The 20872-nt window shown below is 41.7% G+C and overlaps 1 protein-coding gene across 4 annotated transcripts in view; it reads left to right on the top strand.

Moving 5' to 3' along the window:
* Positions 1–500: 500 nt before the first annotated feature.
* LOC121913694 (triple functional domain protein) overlaps positions 501–20872 on the top strand; it is a 72121-nt gene continuing 51749 nt past the window's right edge. For all 4 annotated transcript variants that reach the window (XM_042436451.1, XM_042436450.1, XM_042436449.1 and 1 more), the window contains exons 1-2: positions 501–834; positions 18912–18962. In XM_042436451.1, coding sequence (XP_042292385.1) covers positions 765–834; positions 18912–18962 — 121 coding nt within the window. In that variant the 5' untranslated portion in view covers positions 501–764. The remainder of the gene's footprint in view (positions 835–18911; positions 18963–20872) is intronic.

The raw sequence follows: 20872 nt of genomic DNA, 5'->3' as shown, positions 1-20872 counted from the left end.
AATTATATAGTAGTATATAATAAAATGAGAGTAGTGAGATAGATTAAAAAAATAGTTATCCGTTGTGCAATGTTCATATACATAGTATATAATGAAATACGATAAAAAGAGTAGAATTACTATTGTTATGATTATTATTATACGATGTGCAATAGAGACATTGTTATTATTATACATTGTGCAGAACGATAATAATTATATAGTGCAATTCTTAAACAGTTATGAGTCACTGGACAGATTAGACAGCTCAAATTACACGTAGCCAATAAAGCTGTCATTAACATCAATATCACAGCTGGCAGCCATCATATGTGTGGTCCATTTGTAGTTTTCTAAGCTACCTGACTCATTGATTTTAAATGTCCCCTTACATACACACACACACACACACACACACACACGCACACACGCACATACAGTGACCGCCGTCTGCTCATTTCCGAAAGCACACGGAGATTCACCGATCAGCGACCCGGCCCCTCCCGCCCCTCCTCCTCCCCCTCCTCCTCCGCGCCACAGCGACTCTCCCCTCGGCTCCACTCCGAGGAGGAACCCGGTGCCCCCGGCTGATCGTTTCCAATTACGTTACCCCAAGATGGAGGTCTGCAGATGGCACTGCTAGCGTTCACGAGTCACCGTAACCGTCCGTGTGTCTTTAATGACGCTTTTGTCGGGACAGAAGTAATTTTGTGCCACCTTTTTGTCGTTTTTTGGGGGGGATCTACTTGGGAGATACTGAGCTCCAGGTTCGGGTTGTGGCAGCCATGAGCTCCGGGGAAGGAGCGGAGGAGACGACGAAGGACGCCAGCGACATAGCGGCGTTCATCAAGACCGGTGAGCCTGAAATTGAGTGGGAGAGGTCGGACTGAGCTCCACCAAGAGCTGCTCCCTTTGGTCCAGCTACATGAGGGACATTGTTCCCGTCCGTGTTGTCTGTTTTGGGGGCTCAGACAGTGAAGGATAGGGTAGAGTTTAACCGATGAAATTCATAACCGTTGTTATAAACGGGGTGAACAACATATAGCAATGACTAACACAGTTGTTTAAGCAACTGAAAAAGGGTTTATTGAATGTATTTTTATCCAGACTGTGCTGCCAGGCAACGTTAGCTAGAGCGCTAATGTCCCAGGTTCCATCTTCGGACATCGATCCTAGATTTGGCAGCGCTTTTGCAAGCCTTTCCGTGTACTTTTCTTTCAAATGCATTATTGTATGTTTTGCTGATTCCCAGTCACTATGTAACCACACTTTACACCACTGTCTGCTGTCAAAATGAGGATGTGTAATGTAGGTTTGACCCAGTAAGCGTTGAGAGAAAGGAAAACAGCAACCGCAAAATGTATGTTCGTCCCGACCCAGCTATCGGATCAAAGCGACAGTTTATTATTATGCTTATTACACTGTTAAAATGGCATGTGATAGATACATTCCTGCTTAAACCATGTGGAGTGATTGTAGACGCAACTGAAACGAGGAAAAAAAGCAGGTTAGGTCTGTCCGATAATGGACTCGTTTGTTGAGTAACTAGTTTCAACATTAGCTTCCAATGATTCAGATTTGGTGAATCCTGTCTGCTAAGCTAACAAATGCTAGCTAGTTTAGCATTGCTAGCTTGCCAATGAGTTGACAAAGCTGGCGTGTATCTAAAGCAGCTTATTGATGAAGGAAGTACAAACATAAATAATGTGTGCGTATTTTGAAACCAGCACGCCGTTAAGTCATTGTTTGTTGTTTTCTGTGCTGTCAAAAAAATAGCACAACTGGGCGAGCTATGTAAACAATACATGGCGTGGCACATATAGCCTGGGTGTGCACTGTGCAGGATGAGCTAGCTGTGTGACATGGCTATCAAGGCCAAAAGGCTGCCCTTTTATCAATACCACGGTCTACTGGCTGTGGTTAAAAAAAGCACAGAATGCCAGTGACACTGATTTATTCATACACTACTAAACTGTTTGCTGCATTTAGACATGGTTAGAGGCTGCTAACATTAGCTAAGTAGTTAGTAACACTCACACGGGCCTACAGTGATTTCATAGGCTGCAACAATGGCTCATAAAATGAGAATTTCTGGGGTCCTTGCAGGCATTTTAAGGGTTCAGAGAAATATATGATTTTTTTAAATTTTATCCAGCAGATTTTGCAAAGTGATAGAAACGTGTAAGGTTGGCTTAGTTGATATTAATTTTCACGCCCCCACCTTATGCATAGTATAAACATTTATGCAGTTGGTGCAATTCTTAGCAGTAAATAATTCATTTGAGTTGCTCTGGGATACAGTTGAATGAAATGGTGAATGCCTGTCTATTTGTGGGTCTTTGACATGAAAAAGCTGGTGAGCCTGTGGGCTGCACTTGCTTATGCCAGATAACCCTCTAGCTCTGTTCACTCACAGACTGCAGGGAGTGTGAATAAGATCCAGTGCCTGATGTCATGTCTGCCAGTGTCATCATCTAACTCCGCTCGCTTTGGTGTCTTCATTAGAGAGACTGCTTAAATGCGTTTAAAACAAATTTCTCTATGAACCAATAGCTCCATGTGCCTGCTGATGTGTTTGAGCTTACACATCTCCCTTGCCAGATTTCCTCAGTGCCATTTTCTCATTGCTAATGTAAAGTTCTACTATCCCGACAGAAAGGCAGAAACATGCACATACAGTAGGTGTTGCCAGTAAGTGCTTTCATGATGATATGTATGCTTGTGATATTCAGATATTCAACTGTGTGAGCGAGCACAGAAGAGTGTGAGAATGGACTGTGTGTACTTTTCATAAGCCAAGTCCCTTGGCTGTTCAAGTGCGCTGTCATGTGTGGGACTATTGTGGTAGAACTGAGTTTTTGAAGTACAGTTCGAGGGGTGTAAACAAGAACGAGAATGCAGAGTATTGACATCCAGCCTCTGGCTCCTGTGGTTTAGTGTCTAGCGAGATAATAAGCCACAGAGGGAAGTTCAGTATCCGTATTGAGCTGATCTGACGGCCTCCTCTTACGAAGAAAGGCGAGAGGCATCCTGCAACTCACTTGCAACCACAGTTTGTATGTTGTGTTGATGCTGCACAGCTGCAGCCATTCTGCTTCATTGTTAATCAAATCTGTTGCTTGTCTGTTGTATAATTAAATTTTTTTAGATTATGGCTCCTTTTTCTGATTACCAGAAACCCATCTGCTACAATTTAAGCTCGCAGCTTCAAAAATATCTCTTTATTTACCAAAAGAGTGCTTAAACAGTAAATGAACTTTATTTGTTTGTTTGAGAGAAGCAATAACACAGATCATTAGTTTTTGTTGCACTTACAGTTTTCTAGCCACTGCTGAATTAATAAAAGAGAGACAGTAAATAAAAATTAAAAAAAGCAAATCCTGTTTTTATGAATGACAAAAATACACATTTTACGCCACTATCTGCAGCTGGTGCTGTGAAGATCACAAGAATATTTTAACACTGATTGTCAAATATGTACAATTTAAATATCAGACCAATCTGTACTTGAGGCATTGTCATTCATACATTAACATTACCAAAGCTCTACCATCTCTAACGTTCACCACAATCGTAATCTAAACTCAACGATTACCTGAACTCACTGTATCTTACCTGTCTCACACACCCACAACCATTTTTAATCATATTCTTCAACCCCGCTTTCTCGTTTGCTGGTAAACAAACTTAACAAGGTACCAAACTACCTTAACGTTAAATAAGCTGCTTTCTTACTCTAATTAAAACCCCTTTCAGGAGCATATATGGCTTTATTTTCTTGACAACACTTGCTGATTATGACTTATGTGTTACCAGTTGTGCCACAAACCAGTCACAAGCAGCCCATCTTTGGGTTAAATATGAACCAAATTTTCTCAGGCGGTGCTGTTGAACTGTACTTACTTTACCCCACTGAGAGTACTTGGTACCATCTGTGATGCCCTGATGTCATTGAACACAACAGGACAATGATTGACAAGGCCACCTACTTTATGAGATAATGATAACCATGTATAAGTATTTACTGTAAACATGAGATAGGAGAGAGCCGGGTGGGCGCTGATTGAATTTATATGGGTGTTGGCTCAAAAACAGCATCTCTGTTGAAGGGCTCAGTAGTGAAACCATTATAGGCCAGAGTATAGATAGCCTACCGCTGGTTTTGTATAATAAGCTGGTTGGAAGGCTTGAGTGTCACGTTCAGGCTCCCCTCCTCTTTGTTTTGCACTCGAACTTCCTCCTCATAGATCTGGGAATCTTGTTCTGACATGCACAGGTTTGAGTGTCTCGCCACAGGCTATGCTTTTTTTTTTTTTTTTTTTTTTTTTTTCTCTTTCTCCCCCCTCCCTCCATCCCCAGCTCCATCCTCATCTCTTTTTCCATCCTTCGGCGTTGGTCTCTTTGTCTTTTTTCCCATGTCCTCCCTCTTCGCTTTCTTCCCTACTGTCTGCCTGCCTGCCTGCTGTCTGAGCTTTCATTCGCCAATGTCTGTTTCCATGTTTTCCTCCCTCTGTCATTCTTGCAGCGTCGTGTCGGGCTTCTCCGTCCTGATGCAAAATGACAACGTTTTAAAAAAAAAAAAAAAAAAAAAAAAGAACTTACCCCCGTCTCTCTCCCCTGTCTCCCAGACTGGAATTAATACCTAGGCCTCACAGCTCTGAAACGGGGAGTTTTGTTGTGGCATGTTGTCAATCATCAAGTTCTTCTACTCCAAACACGTCTTTGGCTACGCTGATGACTAACAGGCTGATTTGGTGTTGATTTCATACAGTTATTAGTGTAGGGTATTATACACCGTGGGGGCAAAAAAAAAAAGGCTGCAGTCGGCACTGCCAGGACTTCATGAATGAATGTTCAGAGGCTGCAACACGCCGTTCACAAGGTTGGTCTGTATGTTTGAATGAGCATCGGTGTGTACGTGTGTTTGTGCGAGAAGGCAACCAGGAGAGAGAGAGAGAGAGAGAGAGAGAGAGAGAAATCTGATCCAGACAGAGCTTGCATTTATGACTCAGGCCCATTCACCCAGGATGAGGTCTGCACAGAACCACACACACACACACACACATGCATGCACACACACTTTGAGACTAATGGATATTGATCCAGGAGATGGAGACTGATTGAGGTCCCTCAGTAAAGGTTTCCTCCAGGCTTAAAGCTGCCATGTCAGACGCAGAGCAGAGACTCAAGCCTAATGTCGTACAAAACAGATTTCCTTTATCATCCATGTTCGTTGGATGGAGGTAAACAGATGATCGGTACATCCCAGATCAATACAAAGCCTTTTGGTTTTTGTCACGTCCTCTCTCTACATTGTTGACAATAGATTTAAAAAAAAAAATAAATCTGTAATCATAGAGATACAGCCAGCCAAATAACTTCTCTGTGACTTCAGATGATTTGTATGCCCTGCACTGTTAATATTTGGAAGATTTTATGGAAAATCAGTTGAAATGGATAAAAAAAAACCGGAGAGAAATATTTACTTTGGCTAATCAAGTAAATTAAAACCCTTTGAAGAAAAGGTTCACATTTGTTTTAAGTCTGTGTTAAAAACACTACTGACATGCCCATATCTACATCGACAGTGTTATCGGTCGCTGTTGTTGTTCCTCCTCTCTATGCTGGCTGTAAGAGATCTGCTCCTAAAGCAATAGCAGTATATGTGACGGGGAACAAAATCCACAAACCTCGTTCTGTGCAACAAATCAAGCCTCTGAGGGAAGAGGGACTTTGTACTAAAGAGACTTGTGAAATCACTTTAGGAAGAGGTCTCTTCACAGCAAAGTATGGACAGGAGGAACAATTACAGTGACCAATAACACTTGTATTGTCCATGTGACCCACAATGTGGTCATGTGAGTATTGTTTTGAGACAGACAGACAGAAGAAATTCAAATCTCTCCTTTTAAAACTTCATCACATTAATGCAAATATTCAATAATAATCCAATATTTCCCAAAACATCGTCCTGCAGTTTGATTTTAAAATCAGCTTTATCGGCCAAGTATGTTTATGCATACAAGGAATTTGACTCTAGCCAAAACAAGGCAGAACATAAACATATCACTATTATGGAAAAGTAAGTAGGTGAGGTTTAGATACATATAGCAAATAACAATTAGACAAGAACATTGAATGTCTATATGCAGGTAAAACTGTAAACAGGATACAAGTAGTAGATATGCAGCATCGTCCACAATGGTCTAATACAACCAAAGACATTAAAGGGATAGATACCACTGTATAACATTAAGGCAGAACCTCTGACAGAAGGCACATTCATATTATCTCATAGTATATATCATCATATAACCCCCAAATGTCTAATATTCACCTCAAGAAGCAAAAACGGACAGAATTTACCTGCAAAAAGGTTTCAGAGTGCAGAAATTTGTGCACTGAAAGGCAAAATTTTAAGAAGCTCAGACCGAGTAATCGAGAGACGCTCTGGCTTCATACGCTTCACAGTATGAGGGGCTTTGTGATAGGCAGCCGCTGTTCCCTCTCAATTGCTTTTCGCACTTACTCACACGAGCACTTTCTCCGATTTGCCGCTGACCCGATCTCAGTGTCCTCCATCTCGTCTTTTCCCTGACTTTGTTTTGTTAAGGTCACTTTGTGCTACATTCGGCTTTGCTTCTATACAGAGAGCGGCCATTTGTACTCATACACACATACATGCTCTCAGCTGTAGAAAAAAAAAAAAACAGGTACTACACACACCTGTAAGTAACTGTGCTGTACAAAAGATAGTAAATGGAAACCAGCTGGAGGGAAAGATGATGGTTATGAGATTTTAGCCTTTTTTTTTTTTTTTTAGCCAGGCAGCTTCAATCTCGAGCAAATGGACGGCCTGGTAAAAAAGCTTTTTAGAACGGGCTGGAGATTAAGCTAAAACATGGGGATAAAAAAAACCAAAAACACTCCATCTATTCCAACTGTTCCCTTTTATTGTGGCATTAAAAATGTGATGTTTCAGTTAGAAAGGCATTCATCCCTTTAAAATAAAACACAAATACAGCAGAGAACACATGGCAACAACAACATCATTGGCACAGACAAAAAGCATCCCGTCGACACATGCGGATAACAATAATGAGTAAGGATGGATATAAAATCGTTTGTTTGGGGGATAGAAATATCGCAAATGATATAGCTGACAGTCATCTGCTGACCTGTGTCATGAATAACATCTTTTTGTCATTTGCTCAGGATTTTGCAGAGAAAATTGCAAAAAAAAGTGCTGAAAATCAGTCAGTTTGTCAGTAAACTGTTAATAGTAAATAATTAAAACTGTTGTAATTTTCCCATGAGTACTTGTGTAAACGCCTAATCTTTCTCATCCCTAATAACAGCTGCAAGTACATTAAAATTTAAAGGTGGATTACAACTAGCTGAGCAAGCCAAACCCCCTTAGTCTGCTGTCAGGTCAGTTTTAGAGGGAGGATTGTGATTTACATTTTTCTCCTTTGAAAAAAAAAAAGATCTTTTTGAAAACTGGGGCAGTGTGATCAAAGTTTTGGTACATTTAGCGTTCAGAGCTGCCAGTCTATCAGCTCAGTGGGAAAACGACACAGCGGATCAGGATTAGCACACATAGCTTGTGACATGCTTGATTAAAAATCTTGCGTTTGTGCCAGAATACAAGGAAAACATCAAGACTGTCCTCCCAAGTAAAACGATAGAAACAGACGTTTCAGCAAATGCCCCAAAACGACATGTTTACATTCAAGCGACAAATATCTTTAACGGCCATTGGGAGCAAAATTGGAAGTAGTGTGATGGTGTTTTAGTGCTTGCCAGGTAGCGTACAGTGGGTTTGTAGAGGTTTTTCACTCATGAGAGCGGTGAAAGTGAACCAAATTAAAGTAGTAGTAAAGTTGTGGGTCAGACAACCTAAACAACGAACTGGAAGAATCTTTAAAGCTCTGTGGAGCTGAGAACTGCAGAGTCGGGTGATTTAATTCTCTGTGGATTCGTCACAACTAATGACACTTTTCACATATAAGTATCCATGTGATTCATTGTTAATATAAATATACTGATTCTAGCAGCTTTAAATGTTAAGCCATGAAAGATCATCCATTGTTTAACCCACAGATACGTTCTGGTTAAACAATTCTGTGCTAAACCTGATGCCAAGCTGGCACAGTGCGTTGTCTTGCTCAAGGCCTTTGCTGCTGATCTGTGTATCACATCACAGGCTTGTAAAGACCGGTCCTGTTGGTCAACTTTACTTTGGTATTGCAATGACATTTCCCAGTGTACAAAGTCTGGATTTGCCTGCTTAGTTACCAGTTTATTATTTGTTTAATAGGGGAGAGTGTGCTGTCCAACTTATGTCATCGTGTGAGCCAATTTCTCCCGGTGACAGAAGGGCAGTAACGGATTTAGTGGTTGGAACTTATCACAAAGAGGTGAGACGAGCAAATTATATGAGGTCTTAACAACTGATAAGCACACTACAGTCATAGGACCAGGAAGCTATCTGTTGATGTTGAAATTATCTTTCACCATGTAAATGAAGGGAGTTTCTACCATGCAACATGCAAGGATATCGATGCAAATGGAGAAATTACAGATACAAATGTAACATTCTGGGGGACTACCATGGTAACAGACAAAAGGGAACAATGTTTTGACCTCGTGGATCGGGGTCCACAGCGAAAAAAAACGGTCGGAAAACCTGGTCCACACATGTCTGGCTAGACTAAACACTGTAATTTTTCAATCAGAACACGGCGAGCGAAGCCATCAAAAGCCGTGAAGTAGAATGAGTGGCAGCACTGGAGTTGTTTGTAGCCCAAAGCGTGTATGATGTCAATGTGAACTTTTAGGCGGACCTCGGTAACACAACCCCTAAACCAGAACAAAAAGCAGCAGATTGCGTTTCAGAGGGAACAACACTCACTTCCCCGATAGTCAGACACTTCTAAACAAGTTTTGTCTTTCTCTGGATGTGCCGTACATGGCAATGTGAAGAGCGGCCTCCGACAGCTTACCAATGAGGTAGGGCGAGCTTGAGGAGCATTTTGAAAAGGGTGATGAATAAAATCGGGGGTCTGTGCCTAGTTATGCGGCAATGAAGTCATTAATAATATTTCCAAAGATGTGTGTTTACAGTAAAATGCTGCAAAAATGTATAACTGGCTATACAGTGTTTTGAGACCAAGTCAATATGTCATAAATGATATACTGAGCAGATTGCAGATCCTGTCAGGGAGTGTATGGAATGTGTGGGAAAGCAGACTGGCCAAGAACTGTTTGAACACCAAATCTCTTTACTGAAACAGGAATATACAGTATACATGATGTGTGTGTGTGTGTGTGTGAGAGAGAGAGCAGTGTGTCAGCAGTACAAGTCGCTGTGTGTGCGATGGTGCGATGTTGTCAGCTCTAACATCATTAGGCATGTTAGAGGTGAGAGTTCATTGGATTACGCACGCTGACCTAATCTAATCTGGTGTTTATTCTCTGGGATTATTCAGAGTGTGTGTGTGTGTGTGTGTGTTTGTGTTTGTGTGTGTTCATGTACGGCGAGGTGGAGAGAGGGAGGTAAGGGAGGTAGGCTGATGGATTTGAAATATTCTGATCTGAACACACACACACACAGCATTGTGTAAATTGTATCAATACAATTGCCAGTATTTTTGATATCTATTAGGAAATTTAACATGCTTTTCTACAAACCCTTTTTTCATCTAACAGTAGCCAAACTTCTCAAATGTTAAAGGAATTGATTGCCTTTAGGGAAATATTTGTTTTTTTTGTTGTTGTTTTTTTTGCTCTCCCTTGTCTGTCCATTAAATATGAAGCTGATTAGCTTAGTTTAGCATAGTAACTGGAAGCAGCTAGCAAACAACTAGCCTGGCTCTGTCTGGGGGAAAGAAATACATAATACAATAATACAACAACAATACAAGAACCAAAGTAGGAAGAAATGACACATTATGTTTGCATGGGGAACTATATGTTGGATTATTTCTTGGCCTGGCACAGTCAATTCCTTGAGTCTCTGCTGGTTGCCTGGTGAACTCACAGTGACGACAATGCTCCAGGAAGTGAGCAGCCAAAAAATAAGCCAACCACAGCCAAACCACAATCAGTTTTTGTTTTTACTGTTTGGTTTTTGTTCGGATTAAACAAATGAGATAAAACATGATAATTGGAGAGCTTTAGATGTGTTGTTAGGCGCATTTTCTAACCTGACAGAGCCGGGCTAGCTACAATATTTCCTCCTGCTTTCACTCTTCATTCTGACCTGAACTAACTGTGTCCAGCTTCATATTTTACAGACTGATATTAGTGGTATCTGTCTTCTCATCTAACTCTCAGCAAGAAAGCCACTAAGCGTATTTCATAAAATGCTGACCAGTTTCTTTAAATGTAAACACAAGCAGCCATACTCAAAGTTAACTAAATAAAATACAGGCTGAAATTGGCAAGATTTGTATTTAAAGCAGAAACTGTCTGCTTAAAGAATAAGCACACAAGCTTATAAATCTTACCAGGCATTTTATACCAACTTTTAGTACTACTCAGTGTTGTGGACACATTTTGTTTGGCACCAAAAAAGTAGATCCATTAAGGTTCAATACCAAACTAGGTGATTTTAGGCTAAAGCAGTGTTGTAATTCAGAAAAGGTGGATATTTTACACTTGCAGAAGTAATATTTCTGAGTTGTGACAGCTTTCTGTACTCAAAACGCTGGCTTCACCCTACATTTTTATGCCCACCAAAACAAGGCTGAGTTAGCTGTCTGTCACCACGGCAACGATGGCTACCATGTCTGTCTGTCCGACCCATGTAATGTCTTTACTAAGCCTATGTAAACCAGCTCAGCAAAGGCCTGTGCTATCACAGATAGACACACAGGTTGCCGCCTAGATACGGACCAGATAAGACCAAAGGCCAGCTGATAAGAGCTACTAATAATGGTCGGTTTCTGTGTGCCACTTAGTTCAGGCATGGATCCCAATGCAACATTTGAATGCATTAAATACAAAGCAACTCCAACCCACCTATAGAAATAAACAAAAACAAAAAAGCAGAAGTCTACTCATGTAATATGATATAACTTGTGAACCAGGGCAAGCAGAACAAGGTATTTACAGTCAGTTTCAAAGTAGGTAATGAGAAGTGAAAAGGGAGCTATTGAGTGACACTTGGCCTCAGCTAGCACTGATTTGCCCTGTATAATGATAATAATTTCAAATCTAGTCTATTAGACCATTAGCCAGGGACTTGAAGTATTAAGATGTTTGTCAGATGTGTAAATGAAAGAGTTTTTGGCTTGTTTAATTCTCCTCTTAGGAACAACTGAAACACACAGACACACACACACACACACAGACACACACACACACACACACGTACATATGCAAACCCCTCGCCTCTCCGTGTGTTTATAAAAAGGAGCTTGTCCCACTTTTTCCTCTCATCTGCCGCGCTCTCGTTCGGTAATTTCTCCGGCGTGATAGCTAATTGGTGTGAGCTCGGGGAAAATTTGCCTCCCCGCCGCTGTCTTTCTTAAAACAAGCTGGAACGAGAGAAGGAAAAAAGTCGAGGGGTCGAAGAGAAAAATGGAGAGAAGATGGAGAAGACAGGAGGTAGGTTAGAGGGGGGAGGAGGGGGGAGGATGCGGGGAGGGAGGGGGGGGGGCGCAGGTTGCAAGTGGCCGTGAAATCACGTGTGGAGATAACCATTTTCTTTACGCATTCTTGTAAGAGGAGCATAAACAATAAGCCTCGGAGTGACTGAATGATTTTATTGTCCTGTTAGAGGGAAATAAGGGAGACTATTCAGTGCAGGTGGTAGAGAAAGGAGCTGTGAAATTCAAAGACTGAGGGAGAGCGAGACCTTGGAAAGATAATGAAGAGAGGAGAAGAGTAGATGTGAGTGCCAACCTATGTTAATGAAAGAGGTCAGTAAAGGAATTGAATTTGCTGGCAATTGATTAGGATCAGTATGAAAGATTTGCCAGAATGGTCTCTGCTCCTATTTTGAGAGTAGAAAGAGACAGAGAGAGAGTGTACCAAACTAGGACAAGTCCTGAAAGACCATTGTACTCCTTTTTTTCTTTGGGTCTCCAGTGCATTCAAAACTGCTATCTCACTGTTGCCCTCCCCATCTCTCTCACTTTCTCATTCTGTCTCTGTCTCTACCTCTGACTACTTCTCACCCCCTTCTTCTTCTTCTTCAGGAGAGAAATTGATCCACTTTAAACATCACAGTCAGTGGCCTTTTGTGTATTAAAGCAAAGGCTGCATGGACTACTGAGGTCCTTGTGGGTCCCAGAGGTCCCCTGGCAAAATGAGGAATAGTTTAAAACAGTGGCCTTTAGTCCTGATCTTTAGAGGGGACAGCCTGGCTTTTATTTTTCTTTGCTCTCTAATATGGACTATTTTACAACTGGGATGCCAGGTGAGGGCAGATAACAACCTGGTTGGATGAAACAAATCACAGTCCTGAGAATAGGGACTAAAGAGCACTGCTTTATTTCATATTTTTATATTTAATCTGCTCTCATCTATCATAGATTGCTTATATACAGTTGTAGTTCAGCCTGTCTGGCATTTCAAAACTTTGGAGCACAGGTAGTGAAGTATTTAATGTTTCTACTTTGTTTGGAATGAAGAAGAACTGGCTAGCTAGTTCACAGTGATTCATTCATATATGTTGTTGACTCAAGCACTGTGACTCACGCCAAATAAGAAACTGGTTTTAAGGATTGTAAGGTAAAGGTATAAGCCTCAAGGGGATTATGTTTAGGCAGTGGGTAAAGGTGAATGATGGTCGGGGTGTAGGTAAGGCCTAATCATGTCGTAACCAAGCGCTGGCCTACACATGATGGCTAGCCTGGGTATCTTACTTTCCTTGGAGCGTTGGTGGTCTGTTTTGAGAAATTAACGCTGGACCACTTCACCAGTTTTCAACTTTGACTCTAACTATCCTAATTAGGGATATAGTGTGAAGAAAGTGTTAATGTTCTGTGTGTCTCTGGGGCGCAGCTGCAAAATCTGTTGTTCTTTGGGCACCAGCGCTGTCAGTAGACGTCCACAGTGATGTAGTTGGGGGTAAGGAAGAACTATGGCTATGACAGCTCAGATCTCTAGTCTCCGCCTCTGATTTTCTGTAGTGGTGCCTTCAAGGACAGTCAAAGGTGGGTCTCCCAAAACACTCCATCTACAATGTTAGGCTAGTTATAGGGAAAAGCAGACACCAAAATATCATACTACTAAATACTTGAAAATATCAGCATATTTGGAAGAAAACTAGCTTCATGATACACAGCTGTATATCACGCTGTGGAATCAGACACAACAGAGTGTGGAGGAGAAAGCGACAATGGGAGTCGTAACAGTGGCAGCCGAAAGAGAGGCGCTGCAGCCGGAGAGGCTTTGCAAAAGAAAAATGTTTGTAAATGAAAATAACCCTCAGTAAAGACATATAATATTTTCTCTGCTAACCGGCCGCTCTGCTAGGAAACGTATTCGCCCCCTGCGATCCATAAACACACCATCAGTAGCTGATTGGACGGGACTGCGTGCAATGCATTCTGGTTGTTGAAGGATTCCTCCTTAAGAGCAACATGGAGAATCTGTGGCCTTTTTCTCAGTTTTCTCTACTCATAGGGCACCAATTTCAAAAATAATTACACATTTCTACTACATAGGTGACCTAGTTTTAAGAAATCATCATTCACAGCGGTGAATTTTCCCTTTAAGCACGTGAATTGACACATTGAATTATTATCAATACAGTAACCTCCCAGAGTGTCGCCATGTTTAGTTAAGTTTAACTTATGCGTCTGGGTAAAAAGTGAGTATATCCCTAGCCTTAGACGGTATTAAAGGTCCTGAAAACATTTTTGTCAATAAGCTTCTTACTATGAGCAATATGGTCCTACATGAATGCAAAGTTTCAACAGTTTTGATTGATTTACATGAGAGCATTTTGAATTTGTATTTTATCTGTGCTCTTCTCACTGATTTGAAGTGGGCGGGGCTTGGTTGGAAAAAGATGATGTCACACACTTCTGTTGGCCAACCAGAATTTAGCAATATTTGAATCAAATTCAAATGTTGAGTGTTATTCAGCCACACAGCTGTCAAATCTGATTAAATCACACTAACACAGTCCTGATGACCTGATAAGCTGAGTTGAGTATTCAACTCTTAATAAATAATACCTAACGTATGTTTTTTTTTTTTCAAACCTGGAACTTGGATTGTTGCTTATTTAGTTATGAATATTTAATATTGTGGAGAAAAACTTCTTATTTGAGACCAAGTTTTCATGGGCTTTAAGGTCAGGGTATGAATGTGGGAGGCGGGATTAATAAGAACATGCGTTTGGCATGAGCAGCGTTGGCCGTCATGGCTGAATTCACAAAGAAAAGAGCAGAAACCACAGAAACTCAGGCTTCAGTAGAAATCCACAGAAAACGTCACAGTACCGATCCCATTGTTTAACTAAGAGGTTATCTCTGCGAAGTTCAGAGCATGAATACCACAGCAATGAGCATAAGACAAGAGATCAAGATAAAATCATGAAACTCTTTCATTATCACTTTAAGGTCAGTATTACCTACCACATTGATTGATCGTGAGTTTCACAAGGTGACATCGTGCATCCTCAGTTTCACTCTCACCACCTACCTATTTTTGCGCCAAGCACTAAAAAATCCTCTCAGATGGGTGGTCCCATAGGTAATATATTGTTAAATGTGCTGTCCATGGCCCTTGACATTTAAATGTTTGCTAAACACCTACAGCGATATCTACCGCTACTCTCCGCAAGATAGCCTTGACAGCTGGGTATTGCTCACTGTTTTTGTGTGCCTCACCTCTCGTTTCAGTCAGCGTGAGCCAGACAATAGGTATTTTTAAATGAAAAGGGGTCTTTCCTAGTTGTGTATGAGTCAAACGATGAGTGTGCTTGCCGAGAAGGGGAAGGCAGGGGCCCATAGAAAGGGTGGTCTTGTGTTAATGTGGACTAGAAGTCAGAAACAGTGTGTGTGTGTAAGGACAAGAGTGAGTTGTCAGTGGAAGGGAGCTCAGTTTGGGATACAGTATAGCCAGTGTTCAACAGAGCTGAGGTCTAGGTGAGTTCACTGTATGTAAGTGTGTGTGTGTGTGTGCATGTTTCAGGGAGAGGGGAGACTTTGGATGTTTCATGGGATTGGGCCCGTTGCATTTTTTGCTTTGTCATTTCCTCAACGGCCGTTAGGTGTGTGTGTGTGTGTGTGCGTGTCTGTTTAAGTGTATCCAAACAGTTCAGCTGACGTACTAGCGGTTGGCTTATCCTACTATGGTCTGTAACAAAGTTGGCTCTGTGTTAATGCATATCTGTGTGTGTGTTTGTGTGTCATTGGTTGGATTGGATTGGACTACTTCAACGGCCACATCTCTTCAGAAAAAGCCTCTGTTCTTGACTGTGTGTGTGTGTGTGTGTGTGCATCCGCGTCTCTTTATGCACTCATACATTAAATTTTATCTCCTTTTTGTCCATGCATGTTTGACTTCTGGCTCAGCTACAAGTCTCATTGTTTAGATAGTGATAAGATGCGGGCAACCACTACTGTAGTCTGGTATTACATTGTTGCACACTGTGGCTTAAGTGGACATCTTTGGCATTGCAAATATGCGAAGTATGTGGGTGTTTGGTCTTTCTTTTGCCTTCCTTTTTCTTTTTTCCCCTTCTCTCTCCTTCATTCCCATTCATTCTCTTTAAGTTCTCCCAGGTACACGGCTTTACAGAACATTCCCTTGAGATTTTTTTTGTGCTTGTCTCGACTGCTTTGGCTCTGCTTTTCCCTTGCTGTGTTTGCATGTGTGAGTCTCTACTCATGTGCATGAGGCCTGTGGCATCGGTTGTTGTTGCCAGCGAGTTTGCTCATGTGTAGTTTTATATGTACTGTGCCGTTCTATGCAAACTGCCAGAAGCGAAATGCTGCTAAATCATAGCTCTCTGGTAGTAGTCGCTACAGAAGGAAACCATGCAGAGAACTATTAGAAACAGCAGGGTGATTTAATGTGATACAGGGATATTGGTCCTTGTAGGAAATAGAGGTCATAGGTCATGGTTTGTTACATAAGAAGCTAGAGGGAGTTTAGTTCCTTGCTTAAGGGCACTTCGGCAAGGCGGATTCTGGTATTGGACCTGAACTCTTCAGTTAAAAGAGAGGCCCTCTACTTCTAGTGTGATTTTTTTTTTTTTCATCATCATCATCATTCTGTATTTTGTCTCATATGCATGAGCCACACTGTTGCACTGGGTGACATTTTTCTTGGCCCTTAAGATTACGGTCACAGTAGTCTGTTTAGAAACGGCCCCAAGGACTAATAACAGCGATAACATTTACAGAGCTTCACTAGCTTGTTGCACCACACATCACAACCTCTTGACTCTAACACTAAAGTTATTTACAGTGTAGTCTTAAATCAAGACATAGCGATATGCAGCACAACAAGGCATCTGACTTATCATGAACAAAGCATAAGTTGGATGTCTGTGCGAGCATGTGAGTGAGAGGGGTGGGGAAGTAACATATCAGTAAGGTTTTTAGTATCGCTTTCTAATTCGAAGTCGGCTGAAAACTGAAGAGCAGGTTTCACTGTTGCTTTAATAAAAAAAAAAGCTCCAGTCTTGTAGATAAGACTCATGCAATCACTTTATCGCAACTCCCAGCTATTACTGCCAAAATATGTGTGTTCAGTAGTTGTGTTGAGACTGTAAAAATAATGCCAGTCCAGAAACACAGATTTTTGAGTTCTTTCCAAACAAACGGTCTCTTACTAAAGAAAATAGTGTGGTAACACTACTGATTTGCACGCATGTCTGAGGATGCCAGTTAGCTGCTAAATGTGTCACAACTGAGCCTCTGTATCTGTATTAGTGTATGAAGTTTCACATTTTAACTGAACTTTTTTTAGCGTGTGTTTACATGTTCCTATTTCTGCAGTGCACTTCAGCTCACGGAAGTAGGAGATTCAGTTTTTTACCTAAAACAAACTCTCAAATCACAAAGTCAAGAAGACCCACAGTACAGGTCACATGTCACTCATATAGTGTATGTTTTGTACATCGCGTGTAGTGTAGGACCCGTGAGAAATCGAAAAATCAATATGCATCATATTTTTAGATACTTGACATGCACATGGTTGGTTCCATACAACCAGTGGCCTCTCAAACAGGAAGCAGTAAGCCTGAGTCAGAACAGAGGGAGCATGTGTCACTGAGTCAGCCAGTCGACAGTCCAGCCTGTTTACATGTCGACAGCACATGACACTGACCGTATCTTCCCCTCAGTCACAGCAGCAGCCTCTCTCACACACAGGCTATAGGCTGGATCAATGGGCCGATTGTTGTATCGGCGGTGAAACCAGTGGGCCTCGGTCATGAGTTATAGGGTGATGAGTAGATGACTCCTGCGTGCACTGGTCCAGTGTAAGCTGAACATGCTGTTGAAGAACATGGAAAATTGTCAAATCAGTGGTACCTTGGTATCATAATTATAATGGAAGGAGAACATGTTTGAGATAAGCGGTAGATTTTTCTCTCACACCAGTGGCATCATGTGTTCTCATATTTCTGAAAGTTAAGACTGATTTGCATAAACTTTACTGTTTCTTGTGACTAAGACAAGGTTTTGTTTTTCACTTTACTGAACAAGATGATGTTAGAGAGTTTTCCATCAGCCTATATGCATATTTCCAGGTTTATATTTATATTCCGGGGTTCTACTAGTATATCTTTGCATGATTTACAGTTCAAAAAACTCTTTATTTATCTTATACTGGCTTTTTATGCAGCCCCTCAGTTCAGCCTCTGTCTGAAACATGCCTTTTTAGCTCCAGTCTCTTTAAGGCCCCGCCTCCCAATGAGTCCACTCTATTCTGATTGGCCAGCTTTTGGAAGATTCGCCTCGGCAGACGTCCGCCTGCTCCGGAGGCCTTGTTAGCAGACCGTAGTAGTAGGGCTTCACTTCTTTTTCTAGTTCTTTACTCGAAATGGAAACTTTTCAAATACATCCGTATACGTTCGAGCCTGAATCTGATCCGAAATAATGCAAGCAGACAATGTGAACAACCTATGGAACAATCTTAGCAACAAAAACTATGGAACGGACGGCTGTTTGTGGGCGTGTATGAACAATGTGACACGATCGTCATGAGGAGGAAGTAGAGGGAACATTGCAAAAGAAGCATTCAGAGCAGGCTGAATCATATATTATACATTATAACAGTATATAAATAACAGAAAATCAGAAAAAGCTTGATATGTCCCCTTTAACTATTGCAAAAACATTCTGAAAATGTAGAATTGTTTGTTCTGGAGCAAAAGTAACATCTTCCCATTTTTTCATTTATTTTTTTGTTGTAAAACAATGCGTTGGAGTTTTGCATCCATCATGATGGCACATTTGGGTTTTTGTAACTGAGCATGTTCATCGTCTAGCAATTTCCAGTCTGGTTCTAGAGGCGTTAACCCAGCTGAGTTTTGTGTTTGTAGATGTTGATGTCTGATTGGTTTCAGACGATCGGTCCCATGTAATTCCCAAAGCTTTGTCATTGAATGCCGTTGGTCCACCATGTCAGAAAAGAAGTGGGGCATATTTTAATTCCCTCCCATGGAGGCATTTTAACTCAGACATGAAATTGCTCTTTTTTTTTTTGGACACAATAATCCTTTAATCTGACAGCATTTTAACAAAACATTCATTGACAACAACAAAACCATTGTTGAAACGGCCAACATGTCATCATTGGCTTCTTTTTCTCAAGTTTCCCTCATTCATTCCCATCTCCATTATTCCTATGACTGTCAGAAATATTTTAACTATGATGCATCAAGCAAAATCTGTTGTTTTTCTATTTTGGTAATATTGTTTTTTCCTTCTCTCCTTTTCTGTGTGTGCCTACAGATGGTTCCCTCCCTAAAGAGCCAAAAGGAGATGTATCGAGTCAGATAGCAGGTAAAACTCACACACAAACCCAAACAAATTGTACACAGCGATTCACAGTTCTGCAACTGTTTATCCATCCTCTTCATGTCTGTTTTTGTTTGTGCGTGGTGACGGTGGGAGATGCATATGCACACAAGATTAATATTTCAGTGTCCCCAGTGGCAAATACAGGCCACCGTCACCATAATTTCTCACTATCACATCTCCTTGACTCTCCTTCCCCCCCCCCCCCTCGTCTCCTCCCTCTCCTCCCGCCATCACACACCATGTTCCCCACGCCACGATTGGCTACCCATGTCTAGCGCTCGTTTCCGTAGCGACAGCAAGGCTCTCCATGAAGAGTTGAGATGGACAATGTCTGTACCTGTCATTCCTTTTCCTTTTGTTTTCTTCCAGCCTGCTGTCTGTTATCATTTGAATTCAGATTTGTATTTTTAATGTTTCGTGGACTAAGTTCTATTTCTGAGGCGTTCCAGTCTGAAAAAGAGGGACAAACTAGTGACTGTTAACTGCTTTAGTCAAAAACTACCAGTTTTGGTATCTGTCCCAAAAAAATCAAAAACCCTTAAACCCTAGATATAAAGGAGGACAGCGAATTGGCAGGTTGCTCCAGAGCCCAGGGGCCATGATGGAGACAGCTCCATCACCCGCAGAAAAAGGCAATGAAAACAACATGAACGCAATTATATCTAGACAATACTTGGCTTCACTGCTACTGTTTGGCCTGTCTGCTTTGCCCTGTAAGGGCAGTGTTTTTCTTAAGCTTCCTGGTGCTTGCCAACTATCACTTCCTGGTTTACTGCGGCAGGGGGGCGGTAGTGCGATTATGTCTTTCGATCTGTTGGCCTGGCCTCCTCTGCCACTGGTCTGACTGGGCGAGTGGATTGTGGTCTGCAAAGGGAGGGGGGGGGGAGAGAGGGGGGCAGTGCTGTTATGTAATAATGTTAATGCCTTTGGACCTTGACAGATGTGCTGAAGAGTGCTTTTGCAAGGAGGGAGTGTTGTGGGCTTGTGCATTTCCTTTACTGAGTCACTTTTTTTTTCTCTCTGTCTCTCTGGTTCAAAATGTTGAACCACTCCAAAAGATATTGATTCCGAAAGATTTGATCAATGCGTACGATTCTTCAGTAATCAATTGCATTCAGCAAGATGAAGTTCAGCGTCGGTGTCACCTCCAGATGGCATATTCCTGCAGATCGGAATAGTTGGAGCAGAAAAAAAAAGGTTGCAGCGGGCAACAGCAGGATGTTGACAGTGAAGTGCAGCAGGAGTCAACAGCTGTGTGTTGCATTGAATCTCAGTCGGTGACAAGGGGAGAGCATGACCGTGTTTTGCACTGAGGGGAGAGGTGAAAAAATACAGCTGTTTATATTTTTATATATAAAACGTAATGTTACTAAAAGCGCTCTCCACGGCTCTTCAGGGTTTGTCAGAATGAGATCAGGTGGCATTAAAAGACCCGGACGAATGAACTCTTGGCACCAATAACAAGCCGTCTTTTCTCTCTCCTCTCCTCTCCCTCTCTGTCTTTTCTTTTTCTCCGTCCCTCCTCCTCCCTCTCCCCTCCTCCCCGCTGTGTTTGGGTCGCTGGGGTAACCCTGGCCTGTTTCTCGCTCGGTTAGCCTACCCTGCTATTAGAGGTCTGGACGAATGGAGAGAACAGAAAGAGGCGGAGGTGAAGGGGAGATGCTGCTCTCTCTCTCAGGCCAAAACTCAGATTTGGGGACAAAAAGAGGAAAATGGGGAAGGACATGGAGAGTCTGAGTGGATTGGAAATAAACTCCCAGACTGCGCTGTTTAATCGCTTAGGCTGTCAGCTTGGTGCTTCTAGATAATGATACCCCGTTTTCATCGACGGGGCCTGATTTTCAATGCAGCATGAAATAAGTGCCACACAAATATCTCTTTTAAAAATCGCA

This window comes from Thunnus maccoyii, chromosome 15 (assembly GCF_910596095.1).
Source record: "Thunnus maccoyii chromosome 15, fThuMac1.1, whole genome shotgun sequence".
Lineage (NCBI taxonomy): Eukaryota > Metazoa > Chordata > Actinopteri > Scombriformes > Scombridae > Thunnus > Thunnus maccoyii.
Note: the sequence above shows the minus strand (reverse complement) of the source record. Positions and strands in the feature narration are given on the sequence as shown.